General features: G+C 37.3%; 1 protein-coding gene across 13 annotated transcripts in view; it reads right to left on the reverse strand.

The window, feature by feature from the left end:
- Positions 1–18,906, reverse strand: part of Kiaa1109 (KIAA1109 ortholog) — a 249,263-nt gene that overhangs the window by 25,454 nt on the left and 204,903 nt on the right. For 9 of the 13 annotated variants that reach the window (XM_029554131.1, XM_029554129.1, XM_029554128.1 and 6 more), the window contains 6 exons: positions 18,102–18,192; positions 17,544–17,606; positions 12,262–12,515; positions 8,343–8,558; positions 1,897–2,077; positions 1,124–1,325 (listed from right to left, as the gene is read on the reverse strand). In XM_029554131.1, the coding sequence (XP_029409991.1) occupies positions 1,124–1,325; positions 1,897–2,077; positions 8,343–8,558; positions 12,262–12,515; positions 17,544–17,606; positions 18,102–18,192 (1,007 nt within the window). The remainder of the gene's footprint in view (positions 1–1,123; positions 1,326–1,896; positions 2,078–8,342; positions 8,559–12,261; positions 12,516–17,543; positions 17,607–18,101; positions 18,193–18,906) is intronic. The other 4 variants (XM_029554135.1, XM_029554136.1, XM_029554134.1 and 1 more) reach the window with 2 other exon arrangements.

Raw genomic sequence — 18,906 nt, forward strand, 5'->3', positions numbered from 1 at the left:
ACTCCCAAATCAAACTTCAACCAATAATTCTTGCCCAGCCTAACATGCCCTATCTTGGAAATTCTAACATTTATATGCATATGTAAGGTGGCATTCATGTGCTATGGTACCTGGATCCAAGGTGACTTTGAATAATCCTTGCTGGTAGTCAAGGGAGGGTAGTCCCCTCCCTTGGTCTGTAAGATATTATAAAAGTGGTGTTATGTATTAAAAATTATTTATGTATTTAATGTATACGAGTGTTTTGCCTGCATGTATGTAAGTATACCCATGTCATGCAATGCCTGCAGAGGGCTTTGGCTTCCTAGAACTGGAGTTACAGATGGTTGTTAGCCACGATGTGGGTACTGGGAACTGAACCCTGGTCTTCTGCAAGTGTAGCCAGTCCTCTACCCACTAAGCTATCTCTCCAGCTCACCTATATGACTTTTGAAGCTAAGTTATAAAACACTGCAGGTTCAGTCAGCTTTTCTTTTGATCATGCCATTCATAGGATGTTCACTGAAATGTCATGAAAATATTTACACCATGGTGGAGAGGTCTACATGGAGTGGACCGAGATACCAGTTAAGCCAGTCGTGTGACTTGGACATGATAAAAGATTTTTCAAGCTTACTTAAGTATTCAGGTGACTGTAGGCCTGGCCAGCATCTTGACTGAAACTTCATGAAAGACTATGAACTGAGATTTAGCAAGACAAACTCTCACGGGGTTCTGATCAACAGGAACTATGACGAAGGTTGCAATTTTTGGGTCATATGCTGTCATAAAATGATTAATGATTACAGTTAGGCCCAGTGTATTCTATCTCATATGTGTAAATTTGGTCTATCTGATTATAGCTTCTAAGCTTATACTACATAAACTATCCTTTTATAAGTACACATTATTCTAAAAATGTGGTTAAGTAAACTACTTATTAATAATTGATATTCTAAAGTAATATAAATTTAAGAAATAGTCCCAAGTAGTTGCCTTATACTTTCATGTACAGGTTTTGTGTATTTTAGACTTTGTCCTTCTTTATTTATTTATATGAATCTGAAAAAGGCAACAGAGCAAGTAAGATAACTAAAAATTAAGAAAAACATGACAGAAAATAGAGTATATGCTTCTTAAATACCTGAGGGTACAGGTGGGGGTTGGGGAGGAAGTAAGGTGTTAGTCTTGCTCTGGACAGCACAAGATAAAGGAGGAGAAGGAGGAGACGCTGTGCCATCTTTCATACCGTACAACTTGGACTCTTTGGAGAGTGCTCTAGGCAAGGAAGATCCTCTGGAGGCATTTGGTGATTCAGTCTTTAGTGTCTTAGAATTGTAATGCAACTGTATTGAAAGAAAAATTTCAAAATAAAAATTTTACATATGAGGAAATAGTATGAAATATAGACAATGTGGTTCAGGAAACTGAAGACTCGGCTGCCAAAAAGCTTTAAGAACCTGGGAAGTACCTGTTTTTTTTCATTTTTAAAATTAAAAAGGTCAATGCAGATCATTTTCAAAGTTCTTTTCAAAGTCTAAGATTCTATAATTTTAGAATCTAAAAGAAAAAAGTCTTTTTTTTTTTTTTTGGTCTTTTTGAGATAGGGTCTCCCTGTAGCTCCAGCTGGCCTGGAACTCTCTATGTAGATCAGGCTGGCTTTGAATTCACATAGATCACCTGCCTCTGCCTCCTGAGTGATGGGATTAACATGCCTAGCCCAAATTTATTTGTGCTTTTTTTCTTTTTGTCTGCCAAGCTTTTATAGGAAAAACTATTTAAATATAATGACCAAAAAACCCCCCACAAACCAAAACCCAAAAACCCACACACACATATGGTAGAAAATAAACAAATAAACACTGCTATACTGCTATAAACAGTCTAGTTTCTTATACTAGACAACTAGGTTTTTACCTTTACATCTACTCCAGGAATATAAAATACCGTTGTTTCCAAATCACTAGGCTTTGTCTGTAAAGATGATGGCACTTTCTTGCCTGTCATCAAATGGGTGGTAGAAGCATAATTAGTTTGAAATTTTTTCTTTTTTGAAGGAGAATCTTGATCTAAACTCCTAGAACTTCGATCATAACTCCTATGGGAAAAAAAAAAGGAAAATGCTTTATCTTTTAAAAGCCATTTACTTCTCTTTTATTTCAAAGCAAACTTTTATTTAGACAATAAATGAATAAAGTAATCATTTAAAACACTGAAAAGGAAAGATAAGGACCTCTAGCTGGATTGGATGATGTCTTACAGGAGGGATGCTGCTGCTGTATGTTTTGTAATTTGCTCCTTCTATTTATCATTTGTTTTTGTTTGTGACAAGGTCATAATTAGGAAGCCTGAGGATCTTCTTACCTCCATCACCTGAATACTGGGATTACAGGCGTGCATAGCCACACTCAGTTACCTTTATTCTTTTCTAAGGTCACAACTGCTAAGCATATTAGGATAAAGTAAATACAACTGCCTTACATGTTGATAAAAAAAACAGTTGAATAATAGAAGTTTATTATGGTGCAGTTAAATGGTCCACCAGTCATTTTTTTTATTCGCCACTATTACATTTTAATTATTTAATGTGTTTCTTACTCTCTCATTTTATAAAAGTTTCATTAGACAGATGATTTAAAAATCTTTTATCATGAGACACTTTAGACATATAAAAAGTAAACAGAATAGAGAATCTCTACTGCCTGTTGTGACAGCTGCCTGCACTCTGCTATTCTCCACATTTCTGCCCATTCACTCACCAGTAACTGTTACTTTACTTTTACAGTTTATTTTTAGACCAGGAAAGAAAAGAAAGATTCAAAGAAAGGGCTAGAGAGAAGGCTCAGTCAGGAAAATGCTTGCCATAGCAAGAATGTGGACCTTGAGTTTAAGTATAAATACATGGTAGCATGTATTTATAATCCCAGGGGTAGGGAGGTGCAGACAAGAGGATCCCCAGGGTTCACTGGCCAGCCAATTTAGCCTTTTGGTAAACTGCAGGCCAGTAAAAGACACTGTCTCAAAAAACAAGGTGGGTGGGACTGTGTCTTGATTCCCCTGAACTTGTATTAGCTCCATTCTCCTGCTCTAGGGCCCATAACTACTCTGCCTAGCGACTTAGACCCTCAGCAGTTTCCCCCCAACGTGGCCTTCGCCCTTGGCCCCTTCCTGATCTTCCTGCCTGAAACCTCCAGATGACCCTAGTAAGTCAGAACCTGTGCACTCTCCCTTGATTACCCTGCACCCTGATCAGCTACATTTTCTTTCCTCATTCGGGCTTGGGCTGCCTAGCTAGTTCCACTGCCCCCATGCTATCCCCATGTGGCCCCCATGCTGTCCCGACATCCTCCTTGGCCCTAGGCCCCCCTCCTGATTGTGCTGCCTGAGACCTCCAGTCTACCCCAGTAAGTCAGATCTGGCCCACTGGGTCTTGATTCCTCTGTGCCCTGACATTCTCTCTCTCCATGCTGTCCCTATTCCCCTCTTGGGCCTAAGTTCCTTCCTGCTCTTCTCCCAAGACCTCAGGACTAGCCTAAGCCGGATGCTGCTCATTACATCTTGATCCCGCTTGCACCCTTAACAGTTCTATTCTCCTGCTCTAGGGATCACACCTACTCTGTCTGGCTAGTTAGACCCTCTCTGCCCTGTCCCCCATTCCCATCTTGGCCCTAGGGCCCTTTCTGATATTACTGCCTCTTGACTACTCTGCTAGAAGTCAGTCATTGGATCCCCATAGTCTTGAACTAGGCCTAGGCCCCTTTCCCTTGCTAGAGGAGCTCTTAACCAGTTAGCTTGGAACCATCCTATCCCACCAATAAAAAAATCAAAAGTGAGAACCTGAAGCATAGACCAAATAAGTATTCATACCCTGTAAGAAACAAACCAAGCTACATCAACAATATTAAACAGAACCAAATTTCAACTAAACAAAGGCAGGTTAGATTTTCATATCAGATACAAAGCCAACAAAAAGAAACCCATATACCTAAACCATAATGCAAAAACACAAATTATATGAAAAACCAAGATAATATGTCCCCATCAAAACCCACCAGTCCTACAGAAGTGTTCTACAATGAGAACCACCAGAGGAACCCCAGGGTGCAGAATTTAAAAGAACAATAAGAAATAGGATTAAAGAATTCAATGACTTCAACAAAAATAATAACTAAAACAAATAAAAGAGAATAGGAATAAACTCCTGACTGAAGCTCAAGAAAATATGAATATACCACTGAATGAAATGACAAAAATAATTCAGCACTTAAAAAGTGAATTTATAAAGGAGATAGAAATATTGAAGATAATTTAAGTGGAAATGAAGATAGAATTGAAAAATTCAATAAGCCAATTTGAAATGACAGGAAAAAGCCTCACAAGTAGAATGAATGTAATGGAAAACAGAGTATCAGGACTTGATGACAAAGCTGAAGAACTAAGCCACTCAAGCAAAGAATTTGAAAAACAAGTCTATGCATCATAGGCATAGAGGAGAAGAATTTCTGGTCAATGACAATGACCAGATCTTCAACAGGATTATAGAGGAAAACTTCCCTAAATTAAGGAAAGACATACCTATATAAATAGAAGAAGTACAGAGAATACCAAATAGACAAGACTAGAACAGAAACTCCCCCATAGCATATCATAGTAAAAACACTAAAGGCACAGAAGACAGGATACTGAAAGCTGCAAGAGAAAATCAGTAAGTTACATATAAAGGAAAATCCATCAGAAGTACACAGCTGACTTTTCAATGCGAACTCTAAACTCCAGAAGAACCTGAACCAAAGTATTCCCAGTTCTAAAAGACCATAGATGCCAACCCAGAATACCTTACCCAGAAAAAGTCTATCATAATTGAAAGGGAAAGAAAAATCTTCCATGATACAAATAGGCTGAAAGAATTCATGTCCACCAAACCAGCCTCTACAGAGTATATGTGAGGTATTACAAATACCAAAGGAAAAAAAAATGAACATACTCAAGAGGCTACAGAAAGAAAACAAATGAAGGTATAAAGTACAGAAACACAAAATAAGACTAAGAACACAAACATAAAATAAAATCACAGTAACCAACCCACACCTTTCCAAATAACTCTAAATATCAATGGTCTCAACTCCCCAATCAAAAGACACAGCACAGTTGAATATATTGAGAAACAAAATCCATCTATTTGTTGTCTTCAAGAAACTCATGTTACCTCATGTTAGAGTAACTCATGTTACTCATGTTAGAGTAAAAAGGATGGAAAAAATATTACAAGTAAACGGTACTAAAAAACAAGCAGGAGTTGCTATTCTAATATCTAAGAAATAGACTTCAACTTAAAACTAATCAGAAGAGATAAAGAAGGTCACTACATTCCATCAGAAAGACATAACAATCATGAATATATATGCACCAAACTCTGGTGTACCCAATTTCATAAAAACAAGTCTTAGGACTTCAAGATACAGATTAGCCACAACTCAGTAATAATAGATGACTTCAATACCCTACTTCCTCTAATTGACAGGTCATATGGCCTAAGAATCCTTATATGTGACTATATATCCTGATGTAACAGCAGGAGCCAGGAAAATGGAAAGAAACCATGAGGTAAGAAAGGAGGAGGAGCTGGAGAGATGGCTCAGTGGTTAAGAACACTGGTTGTTCTTGCAGAAGACCTGGGTTCGAATTCCAGAACCCACATGTTACCCATATAACAATTGTCCATAACTCCAGTTCCAGGGGATCTGACAGCCTCTTCTGTTCTCCATGGGCATTGCATGACACGGGTGCACTTACCTACATGCAGGCAACAACACATGCATATACATAAAATTAAAAATAATAATAAATAAAAAGAGAAAGAAGGAGCCCAAGAGAGGGGGACAGTAAGGGAGAGGTGTTAACAAGGGGAATATGGGGAAAATGTGGGTATTTAAGTGTGAAGGGAGAAGGGAGGGCTATACAAGGAACTATAAGGATAAAGGGGAAGAAGAAACTCAAGAGGGGGATAATAGGAGATAGGTATTATCAATGGGGAAATGGGAAAAATGGGGTACTTTAACTGGGGAGGAAGAAGAGAGTACTAGACAGGGAAAAGAGAGATGAGAAATAAATAATGCTTAGATGGTATGGAAAATATATTAGTTCCAAAGCCTATTGAAAAATATAAATGCAATATATGTACATGAGTACATGTGTACAGCTGAAAAAACTGTATTACAAGAAACACAGTGCCAGACAGGAGAAACTTCTCTTCAAGTTGTTGGTCATAGTAGTTCAAGAGACCCCTAAAATAACACAGGCTATTGACACAGCCCTTGATTTCCCCCCAGAACTTGAAGGTAAGACTCTATTGCTGAAGACAGGATATACTTTGAACACAGAGGACTTGGAGCAATGGAGTTGGAACTGACCTGGAAGCCTTTTCCTTGAAGACTAGCTTTTATAGTTTCAGAGGATACTATATAAGCAGCTAAGGGAGTAAAAGAACCAATCAATGGTCCAACCCCGGCTGTAAAGCCAAACTATCTCTATTGGTGCAGCAGCAGCGCTTCTATTTTGGGGGTAATGAACAGCTATCTAATAGGACTTAAAGCCAATTCAATGGGAGGGAACTCAAGTGTGGCACTGTAAACATAGCCAATACATATAGCTGGAGTGGTCATACACACTAGAGAAAAATCTATGTCAGTCATATTCTTAGACAAATGTAATTTCTTAATGTATGCTAAATATGGACCCTTCTGTTTATTGACAAGTATATCTGTCATCACTCATCAAAGAAGCTTCTTTCTGTAAAAGATGGAGTCTAGTACAGAGTTCTACAACTGGTCAAACACAGAGACTAAGTATCTGTGAGATGTCTAGCCCTAAGTGACATATCTATAATGGAACCTCTACACATAAGGCTCACAGAACATAATGAAACAGGGGGTACAGAGAATACTGACGCATCTCTCAACTCTCACCAGAGACGCTTCTTCATGCAACAGAAGGTGATTAACATAGAAACCCACACATGGCCAAAATGTCGAGACTATGAGACAGTACACTGCATGTCCCTGTATAGGACTCCTACATAAAACCTCACCTAGGGACCACTGGGGAAGAGAAAGAGCAAAAGCCTGTAAGAGGCAGGGGTGGTGGATGGCCAAAAGGAAATAAAGTTTTCCAGGCTCCAGGGAAATTCCTTACATGAACTTACAAGCAATGGTGACAGAATACACAAGTACAGAGTTCAAACCAGACAAAAGCCTAGCACAGAACTGGGGAAATGGGTACAAAGCCCCAACCTTAACCAAGGAAGTAATGGCAGCTGATCACTGGGAGAATTGAGTCTTTAATGGAGTGACGCTATATAGGCTAACCAGGCTCCAGTGGATGAATGCACACCGAGGGACATTTGGGACACAAACTTGACTTGATAGACCTTAATACATATGACAGACAGAATGCATAAAGTCCAGTGGGGGAATATGGGCTAGATGTAGATGGGAGAGGGGGATTTAAATATGATTAAGATATACGGTATGAAATGCACAAAATTCAGTATATATAAACAAAACAAGGTGGTCAGCAGTTGAGGACTGATACCGTTGGTTGTCCTCTAACATGCACACACAAAAGCACACACATGCATTCATGCATATACACAGACACACACACACAAAATCTAATGTTAAATCTGCTTACCTTATCATTTAGTTAACTACATGAAAAAATAGTTAAGGTTGCAGTATTTCCTGAACATTTCAGTATAATCAGGCCATTTGTGCAACTGTTCCTCAGTCTTTCTTATTTGTTTAGGAATGCATCAAAACTCTTAATAACCAAGAGCCCTGTAGTGTTATTTAAAACAGTAATGTACGTACTAGAAAGGCAGAGACTGAAAAATTCAGACTTGTTGTAAGAATTCTGAAGACAGACAGACAGCTGGATTGGTCAGTCTGTCTATCTAATTTGTATTATTGAGGATTGTCTGTCTGTCTGTCTGTCTGTCTGTCTGTCTGCCTGCCTGCCTGCCTGCCTACCTACCTAACTGTTTAATTTGTATTATTGGGGATTAAACCATGGGCTTACATATAATAGGCACATACCTATCACTGAGCTATATCTCCAGTCTACAGATCTATTTTAATTGGCAAATTTATGAGACTCTAAATCAGATGTCTACTTCTAATTGCCAGAGGATACTATGTATTTGTTTAAAAAAATTTATGTTAATCAAATAACCACTACAATTATGATCAGTTACTTTTAAAATATGCACTTTTGAACTGAGGAAAGTTTGTGGTAATACAATGATATAGGAACAGTATTTCTAACACATAAAATTACATGTAACTTTTCCAGCCATTTTTTCTTACCTTCTTAAACTTATATCATCATGCTCCTGCAGAAGCGTGGTAGGGTGGAGGACACATTTTCCACTGTCAATTTCAACTCGTATATCAAGTTCAAAGTCAATATTTCTCTCAGTAGCTGTGCCAGTAAGACTTCGGTTGACTGGTGTTGTAGGCCAGCGTTCTGTAAGTAGTTGATGAACAGCAGCAAAGCCTGTTGCTTTCTTACGAGAGGTATGTCTATAGAGGACAAGGAATCATTACATCATTGAAAAGTAAAGTCTACCTAATAAAATATTTCTTCTATTGAGAAGTCTGTAAAAAATTTTTATTTTATAATTTCACAGAAATTACTCAGCTAGCTCATACTAATGGGAATTTTCCCTAGGTTTAATGGGGGTCACATTTTATTCAACAGTTATGAATTAGCTACTACAGTGTGCTAGGTGATTAGGACATAGGCATAATCACAATTGCTACTGAATCTGAAAAATCAGTGCATGAACTACATTCTATATGCTTTAGGAGACTTCATTTCCACAAATTACAAAACTTATATGCTAGTTTCCTGATTTTAATGAAAAGACAGAAGAACAGGGAAAGAAAGACAAAGAACTAAACACTACACACAATGAGGACTCTGGTCTTTGAATCTGTTTGCACTACAAACAACTTCAGTCAGGCTGTGATCTGTGATCCAATTACTTGAGAGGCTAAGGCAGGAAGATTATAAATTCTAGGCTAGACTGAGCTACACAGCAAGACCACTTCTTAATAAATAAGCAGGCAAATTCCAAATGGATTAAAAAGGCCAAATGGATTAAGTATGAGCCCTACAACTGTAAACCTCCTAGAAGGAGTCATAGGGAACAGTTTTCATGACACTGATTTTGACAATGACTTCACAGATATCACAGTTTTTTAAAGCACTGGCAAATAAAAGCAAAAATAGGGAAAATTATATCAAACCAAGTAAGTGTGTGCTTGCAGAAAAAAAGAAATAAATCAAGAATGAAAAGGCAGCCCATTGGAGGAGATATTTGTAAACTACATATCTGATAAGAGGTTAATCTCTAAAATACATAAAGGACTCTACAACCCAAAAGCAAAACCAACCAAACAAAAAAGAGCTAAGTGCCTAAATAGCTATCTTCCCAAGATGACATTTAATAGCCAACATCTACAGGTATATACAGATGTTCAATTCATTAATCATTAAGGAAATGCAAACAAAACCACAATGAGGTATCACCTGCTGGGATGACTACTAAACAACAACAAAAGAACATGTTGGCCAGGATATAGAGAAACTGAACCCACTGGTAGTAGGAATGCAAAATAGTGCAGCCACTGGAGAAAACAGGGTCCTCACAAAAACAAAACAGAATAATAATAATAACAAAAACAAATGGAATGACCACATGACCTACCAAAACTACTTCTGGGTGTTCATCCAAAAGAACTAAAACCAGGATCTTGAAGAACAGCATTTTTCATATACACTGTGGTATTTTCTACACTAGCTAAGCTTCAGAATAAGATCTAAATGTCCAACTGTAGATGAATGCCGCCTGCCCCTAATAGTGTATGTGCACAATGACTATTCAGTCTCAGAAGGACACTACATAAAAACCAAATGAAGCAAAAAAAATCAGTCACAGACGATCACATCAAACACCGAGTGATCCTTACATGCCACAGGGAGCTACCAAAAAACAGCATTAAGTCCCAGTTATTCAAGATGGGCTCTAGAGATCTGCTGTGCTATGTGTGGCCACAGAGAATGGTGTATACTGCACACTCAAGATACCTAATGAAGGGCACATCTCATGAAGAGTGTTCGTGCCAAAAGAAAACTAAAAAACGACCAACTTGGACACCTAGAAAAGATAGCTGAACTAGCAACAAAAAATCATTTTTTTTGAAAGGGGGAATGTAAAACAAAGAAAAGATATATACATATTCTTTCTGGGGGGGGCAATTGTCTGACTTAGGGGTTTACTATTAAAAGAAGAAACTGAATGAAGAATTTGCCTAAACAAATATAAAACAGTTTCTTTTCTAGACAAAATAAAAACATTATTTTCCAAAAGAAAAATTCCCATTTTAAGGAAAAACTAAAAATATCTAGAAAAATTGTTTGGAAAAGAAACCTGGACACACTACTGTGAAATTGCAGTGCATAATCTCAAAATCCTTAAAATGTCCAGGTATGAATACATACACACACACACACACACAAACACACACACATTCCTAGAAACATACACACAAATACACACAACATACATACCTGTGTACATATATGCACATATGCATGTCCAGATACATACAAACATATATACACACAACCACACATGTTACATTTACAGTACTAAAAGGCTCATAAACACCAGACAATAAATACTGATTCGGAAAGAAAATGGAATAGATTTTTCTTAGAAAAAACAATTCTTAGACTAGAAATTTGTACTCAATTCAATAATTATGAGAATGAGAACACTAAAACTTTAAAGTTATTTTAGCTTTTTTTTTTTTTTCTTTTTTTGAGACTAGTTCTCCCTATAGTATTAGCTGGTATGGAATTCTCTATGCACACCAGTTTGATCCCAGTCTCAGAGATTCACCTATTTCTGCCTCCCAAGTGCTGGGATTGGAGGTGTGCACCACCAGACCAGGTTATTTTACATTTTTAAAAAAGATTAAGAAAGCAGATTTGAATATTGCATGCATGTATATGTAAGTGCACCTGTGTCAGGCAATGCCCACAGAGGTCAGAAGATGGCGTTGGAACCCCTGGAAAAGGAGTTACAGATGGTTGTTAGTCACCAAATAGGTGTTGGGAATTGAACCCAAGTCCTCTCCAAGAGCAGCCAGTACTCTTAACCACTAAGCCATCTCTCCAGCCCCTGAATTATGATTCTTCCTAGAAAGTTAGTTTAGGCTGTATTTCAAAAAGTGAAGGGATAAGTAAAAATATGCTAACAGGAGAGGTTCAGAAGATAGGGCGTCACTCTAAAGAAAGGTGAAAGCATCCTCTGAGCTCAGAGGCAAAAGACTGAGGATGGGTACACCTTCCTCCAGCCCATCTCCAGAAACTCTTACCACTACTACCACAGCCCCAGTTGAGTGGTGACTTAGAAACAGACCAGTTTTAAAGATCCTTGTAGCAACTCTTTTGGGCACATTCTGAGTAAGACTTTATACTTATGCTTTTTATTTCATCAACACTATCTCATTTCTTTAAAGATTGTTTGAAATCTTCATCCACTGCTATACACCCCTTTACTATTTTACCATTTTTCTTAACTTATGGTACTCTTCCATACCTCCTTATAATTTGGTACTTTTTAAGCCTATGAGGATTATTGCTCTCTCCTTTATTGTAACTCAAAACCATATCTCTATTTCTACTTTCTTAATAGGTATTATCATGGAAAAAGAAAGTGATTTAAATGAACCCATTTGTATTAAGAAAACTACCATATGAAGCTATGCTACATTACAAATTATGGATATGATTGTCTTAGTGTTACTCAAAAATCAAGAGATTTTTCTGATCATTAATTGTTATTGTTTTTAGGTTTTTTTTTTTTGTTGGTGTTGGTGTTTTTCACACGGTCTCCCTGTAGCCCCAACTGGCCTAGAACTCGATATGTAGACCAGGCTGGCCTTGAACTCACACGAGATCTGCCTGTGCTGGGATTAAAGGCATGCGCCACCATGCCCTGCTGTTTTATAGCCCAATTTGGGGTAGAACTTGTTATGTTGTTCAGGATGATCTTAGACTCCTGGTCTTCCTACCTCCATCTCTGAAATGGGATTACAGCTGTGTGCCATCACACACTTGGCATGCTAAATATTACATTAGATACAATGCCTTAGACTCAGTTCTAGATTCTTAAATACTACTAAAGATCTTAAAAAATAAAAAGCTACTTACGAGGGTTTCCTGTAAATATAAAATCTTTCTTTCTCACGGTCTTCATCTTTTTCATCCTTCTCAGAGTCTTCACTGGTAGAAGACAGACTGTCATCCCGCCGGCCATCTTCAGGTTGGAAAGGAACGTTTGTTGAAAAGCCTCCTGAGGTTTTGGGAGAGCTGAACACTGAACATGACCCTTCACTATTGGATGAATAATGAGAGGGACCTTCAACAGTAACTGAAAGAAGATCCAGTTCTGTCTCTTCTGGAAACTGATTATAAAAATAGAAAACACAAGTAATTAGCATTACAAGTTCCAGACAGGGAACTAGAAAAAAGCCAGAGTGGGGCAATTTCCAAATGTTCATATGAGAGTCCATTGGAGTTTCCTGACAAGGACTAATTACTCTTGCCTTTACTTCTTCACATCTCCCATTCATGATTCAAGGACTTTCTTTTCCCCTTACAGACAAAAGTCATGCAATTTGGGAGGCTTTTAGATAGACCCACTGAAGGGGTATTCCAACTGCCTCACCCTACATCCCTGTTCAGCATGGAAGAAGCCAGAGTGGTCGGCGTCTCTATTCCCTATTGGCAATTTGGGTAACCCCTTCAGAGGATGGCATGCTAAGACTAGGAGGTAGGAATTGGCTAGGCAGTTAGGATAAAAAGACCCCAAAGAATTAGCCAGTTTCTTGGCTAAAAATCAAACTGTCCTTGGGCCTGTTAGCAACATACTCTGTTCCAAGGCCAAACATATCAAAAGTATTTGGGAGCTTTTATCTAATCCTTAAAAGATTTTAGGCTCTTCAGAGGGGGGAATGTTGGAGGGGAGGGAGTGGGCATGGATTTGACCAAACACCTTATGTGCATGTATGAAATTCTCAATAAAGTTTTTGTAAAAATTAAAAAAAAGCTATAGCCAAACCTCCCCCCAACAAATTACATCTATATTTCAAATCTTCCCTTAATTAAATCAGAAAAACTAAAAATAAGAATCTCAAAGTTGAATTTTCTCACTCTAATTACGAACATATGAAATAGCACACTGAGAAGGAAGCACATCAACTAGAGTCACGATTGACACTTGAAAACTCAGTGAAATTTTACTTTATAGAAAACATATATAGCAACATATTTAATTAGTATATACTGAGCAGAAGCTAGTTATGTGGAAAGAAACATGATCAGCTATAAATCAAAATTGAAACGGATCTCTCAATGAGCACTCACAAGTCAATATGGAGATGGCAATGCTTAGAGGTGCTTTATGGATATACCTTTTAAAAAATACTTTATTTTTATGTGTATGAGTGTATTGCCTGCATGTATGTAAGTGCACCATGTCGTGCAATGCCTGAAGAGGTCAGAAGAGGCCATTGGTTCCCCTGAAACTGGAGTTATGGATGATTGTTAGCTGCCATGTGGGTGCTGGGAATTGAACTGGAGTTCTCTGCAAGAGCAGCTAGTGCTCTTAACCACTGAGCCATCTCTCCAGCCCTGATGCTATATTTTAAAGTAAATAATCTGTTTAACTATCATGTCTCTGATTTAGGATTTTACCCGAGGCCATTGTTTTTAAGTGTCTAACAACATCAACAAAACTTACTATAACCCGTATAACAGGTAACATTGTTGCTGGAGTATCATCTGAAAATGATTTGCCCCGATTAAGAGTATAACTGAGCAAAATAATATGATTTATTAGTAAAACTAGTGGGTGCTACTGTAAGAGTCACAGTGAAATCCTACAATCAAAACTTCAAACAGCTGCAGAAATCAGATGTTCTTTATTTAAAAAAATTAATGTTATTAATTGAAACAGATGTTAGAACATCTTCTAATTTTTAAAACTGGTAAGCTGCTATAGAAGACTATCTATTTTGTTTATTTTACTTTAAAAAATATTTTAACTGAAATTTTGTGTATTTCATACAGAATATCTCAATCAATCTTAATAATTTTTATACCCCCTTTCCCCACTGGCACCCTCCCATAGCCCCCCACTGGAATTCACACATTCTGTCATTTTTGTTAAGGCCTATTGTGTCAAGTTAGTGTCCCTAGACATTTCTCAGTGCAAATTCATCTACTGGGGTCTACTCAGCTTATCTAGACTCCCTTGCTTTAGGAAGATCAGCTCTTCCTCACCCAGTTGTCAATCAGTCGCCAATATTTCTTCAGCTAAGTTTGGAGTCAGTCGTCCTGTCCATTTCCCCAGTTCTATGAACTGAGGGACGTCTGCCCCTTCTTCTGCAATGGTCCCTGAGCCCTGGGTAAGTGTACAGGAGTCTGGTCCAAAGAACAGCATTCTGTAGACTCCAGTCTCTATGCTTTGGTCACTTGGGACCTTTTGTGTTCTGAGGTCACTTGGCCCTCTGTTGCAAGAGGTAGCTTCATTAATAAGAATGGTGATATTCATTAATGTCCTCTTTACCCCTTGTTCTATTTTATTTTATTTTTTGAGAGAGGTTCTCATTATGTAGTCCTGGCTGGCCTGGACTGCCTGCCCCTGCCTTCTAAGTGCTGAGATTAAAGGAATGTGTCACCATGCTCAGCATTGTATTTATTTTATATGTAACCATATCTTCATAATCTATTTTCTAATTTATAATTAACAAGTCTAGTATCTAATCTCACATGTTACCTAAGATTTTTATATGCTATTTTGAGAAGGCAAACTACTATTTTAAAACAGGATTTGAATCATCTTCAAATATTTTTTACATTTATTTATTTATTGGAGGTCAGAGGACAGCTTGAAGAAGTCACTTCTTTCCTTCTACCATGTGGGTCCCAAAGATTGAACTCAGGTCATCAGGCTTGGTAGCAAGTACCCTTACTCACTGAGCCACCTTGCTGGACCACTTCAAACACTAATACTTGTAAGAATAGACAAATATCCCAGACACCACTCATCAAAGAAGCTCATTTTGTACCAGTTGGAGACTATTACCAAGTACCACAACTGGTCACACACTGACATTGTCTATGAATTGCCGAGGTCTAAGTGACAATGCAACCTCTACACCTGGGCTCATGGAACATAGAATAGGGGTAAAGAAGAGGACACTAATGACTCTCTCAGCTCTCATTAATGAAGGTCCCTCATTAGCAGAGGGCCAGGAACACAAAAGGTCACAAATGACCAAAGCATAGAGGTCAAGTCTTTGGACAGGACTCCTTTATTAAGCTCCACCCACCCTAGGCTCAGGGGCTATCTTGGAAGAGTGGGCAGAAAGATTGTAAGAGCCAGGGGGAAGGTGTAGGACCATATGGAAACAGAGTCCTACAAGCTCCTGGGAACCTGCTCATATGATTCTATGGCAATGGTGTCAGCATATACAAGTTCCATGCAAACTCAGGCAGACAAAAGCCCAGCACAGAACTGGGAAAATGAACACCAGACCCCAATCTTATCTGAAGAAATATTGGCAACTGATTGCTGCCAGATGAAGAAGAGCTGATCTTCCTAAAACAAAGGACTCTAGATAGGCTTAGACCTCAATGGATGGCCTTGCACATCTGAGGACAGTGACTTGACACAAGAGGGCCTTAACAGGGATGACAGAGTACATGGGCTCCAGTGTATATGTGTGTGGGGATTATGGGAAGGAGCTGATGGGGACGGGGGTATAAAGATGATTAAGATTGGCTGAGATGTTCTGTATAAAATACACAAAAATTCAGTAAAAATATTCTATGAAAAAAGTAAAGCCCATATATAGATAAAAAAAGAAAGAAAAAAAGAATAGCCTAATTAGAGCTGTAGATGTAGACTGGTGCTAGAGCATTTGCATAGCACTTGTGTTCAATCCCCAGCACCACAAAAAGAAAAAAAAATTATTTAACTACATAATCAATTTAATTCACATAGATGATTTATTTCTAAGATTTGTTTTTGCTTTTTAGAAAAAAGTATATGTCAAACTTACTATATCCTAATAGCTATAAGACCAAATCCCATTTCAGTAAATTCAGTATGAGATATACGTTGAGAATTAAGTCTCAAAGAATAAAGACAAGGAAACATATTTGCAATAAGAGCCAATTTTTCACTGTAATTTGAAAGAAAAATTCTAGAGAAAATTTAGATGCCTTTTATGTGTCTTTAATATTAATTTTTAGTTTGATGATATATTTAGGGAAAGTATTTGGTTTATTAAAATGTTAATTATATTTACAAGTAACTATGTAGTATATTTCCCACTGTTCTGAACATAAGAACAATTTTTTAAGTGGATTTTTGAAATTTTCCTTTGTGGTGCTAGGGATCAAACTCAGGCATGACAGTTAAGCATTCTACCAGTGAACAACACTCCAGTCCTGTTTTTATTCAAAGACAGGGTCTCACTAAGTTACCCAGGCTAAAAGCCAGCAGTAAAGCACAGGAATGTAATCTTAGCATGTGACAGGCAGAGGCAGGAGATCAGGAGTTCAAGGTCATTCTCAGCTACATACTGAGTATGAAGCCAGCCCAGCCTACATCAGACCCTGTCTCAAAAAACTGAAAGTAAATTATTCAGGCTGGCTTTGAATTTCCCATATTCTTGCCTTAGCCTCTCAAATAGCTAAGATTATAGGTCTCTGTCATTAAGACTTGGCTTTGAATGGATCATTTAATAAATACTCATGTATCAGTGACTTAAAAGAAGTAACAGGTCGGGGCTGGAGAGATAGCTCATCGGTTAAGAACACTGACTGTTCTTGCAGAAGACCGGGTTCAAATCCTAGCACCCACATGGCAGCTAATAATCATCCATAACTCCAGTTCCAAGGGATCCAGCAGTCTCTTCTGTCCCCCATGGACATTGCACGACATGGGTGCACTTACCTACATGCAGGCAATACACTTATACACATAAAAATAATAAAGTATTAAAAAAAAAGAAGCAACAGGTCAATAATCTATTTTTCTGAGTTAGATTTGATTCTAGTTTGAAGTTCTTAACCAAGATTATTGAATTTGAAAAGATTCACATTATAGCTGAATGTTAGGAAAATAAATTGTTTTTGGAATCAAGAGAATAATAATAATTCATTTATTAAATTGCAGTTTTTGGCTTACAAATTGGTTGAGCAGATTTGATAAGATGATTTAAGTTTCTTAATTTTGAAGGCCAAAATAGTTTTAAATCATATTTAAGTACATTAAAAAGAATTCAAACAATCTTAACTGTTTATGAAAATAGTTCTGAGGTCTCAGTTTAGGTTGAAAAGAAAGGAAGACATTTTGAAAGCAAATTTTCTGGGCAGTTAATTCATTTTAAAGTAAAATTTTATATTGTTTTCATAAGTACCTGAAAGTACCCTTCCCCAGAAGAGCTGGACTGTGGTGAACTTCCCCATACTGTATTTTTCAACTTAATTAAAATAATAAGAAAAGAAAAACTCATGAAAAATAAAAAGACAATGTAAACAAACATTCCCAAAATAAGCATTTTAACATAAACTTTAAAATGTTATGAAATTAGAATACAGCTTTCAAACTGGTCTTCCTTTTGGTTTCTACTATTATTCATAATCTGTGAACTCAAGCACATAAATGAGTACGTATTTCACATTTATAACTGTGTAAAAGACAAAGTTTGATGTTGATCCATACTGGTAAGAAAAATCATCCAACAAAAACAATGACATCTAAGAGCAAGCAGGGTTTTACCGTGCATGCGTGTAAAACAGCTCTGAGCATCAGCATGACTGCAGTGCTGCTCAGCCAGCCAGTGTAGGCACTTCAGCTGTTACAGACCTCCTGTCATTGTAGACAATCAGTTATTATTTTGAAACTGCATAATGTTGTGTGTGATTTGTAAAAATATTTAGCAACACGAATTTCTAACAAGTACTATCTCTCTTACTGTATCCTGGATGTTAAAAGTTACTCTGGGTCCGGGAGATGCTGCATCCACACGGATTTCCGGGAGCTCATCAGTTTCTCCTATTCGAGAGCTATAAGGAAAATGTAGTTATGATACAAACATAAGTAATACATAACACAAATATATAAAACAGTAATATTCTCATTTAGAAAAATCTTTTGGCTTTATAGAAGTCTTATTAATGACAGAAACATTCTATTTCTAAATTCTAACCTAATCAAATCATTAAATTTTTGGCATTTCATTTATTAACATTTGGCATCTCATAAAAAGGACTCAGTATTTCAATTAACTCAAAAATTTCTAAAACCAAACCATACAAAAAGAATATATTTCTTTTTGCCACAGGGTCTCATGTAGTTCCCACTGACCTCAAATGCACTATGAAGTCAAGAATGATCTTGAACCTCTGATCCACTTGCCCTTACTTCCTGAGTGCTAGGACTACAGACATGTACAACCCAGTTTATGTGGTGCTAGAGATCAAACCCAGGGCTTCATAGAACTACACTAGCACTCTACCAAATTAAGATATATCCCTAGCCCAAGTATTTAAATTTCTTATTTTTATGGTGCTTACTTAGTATTTAAACAAATTTTAATGTGTGTATAATCATCTTTCCTAAATTGACTATTTAAAGAGAAACCACCAGTGTGCATATTTTCTTTTCTTTGTCTAGTCTGTAAGTTTATACATAGAGCTTATATAAATAGGATTGTTTACTAAAGATCATTCACTGCACTGATGACAGAGCACTCCTATAATTCATGACATTGGACAATA

This window comes from Nannospalax galili, unplaced genomic scaffold (assembly GCF_000622305.1).
Source record: "Nannospalax galili isolate Female #2095 unplaced genomic scaffold, S.galili_v1.0 scaffold64, whole genome shotgun sequence".
NCBI lineage: Eukaryota > Metazoa > Chordata > Mammalia > Rodentia > Spalacidae > Nannospalax > Nannospalax galili.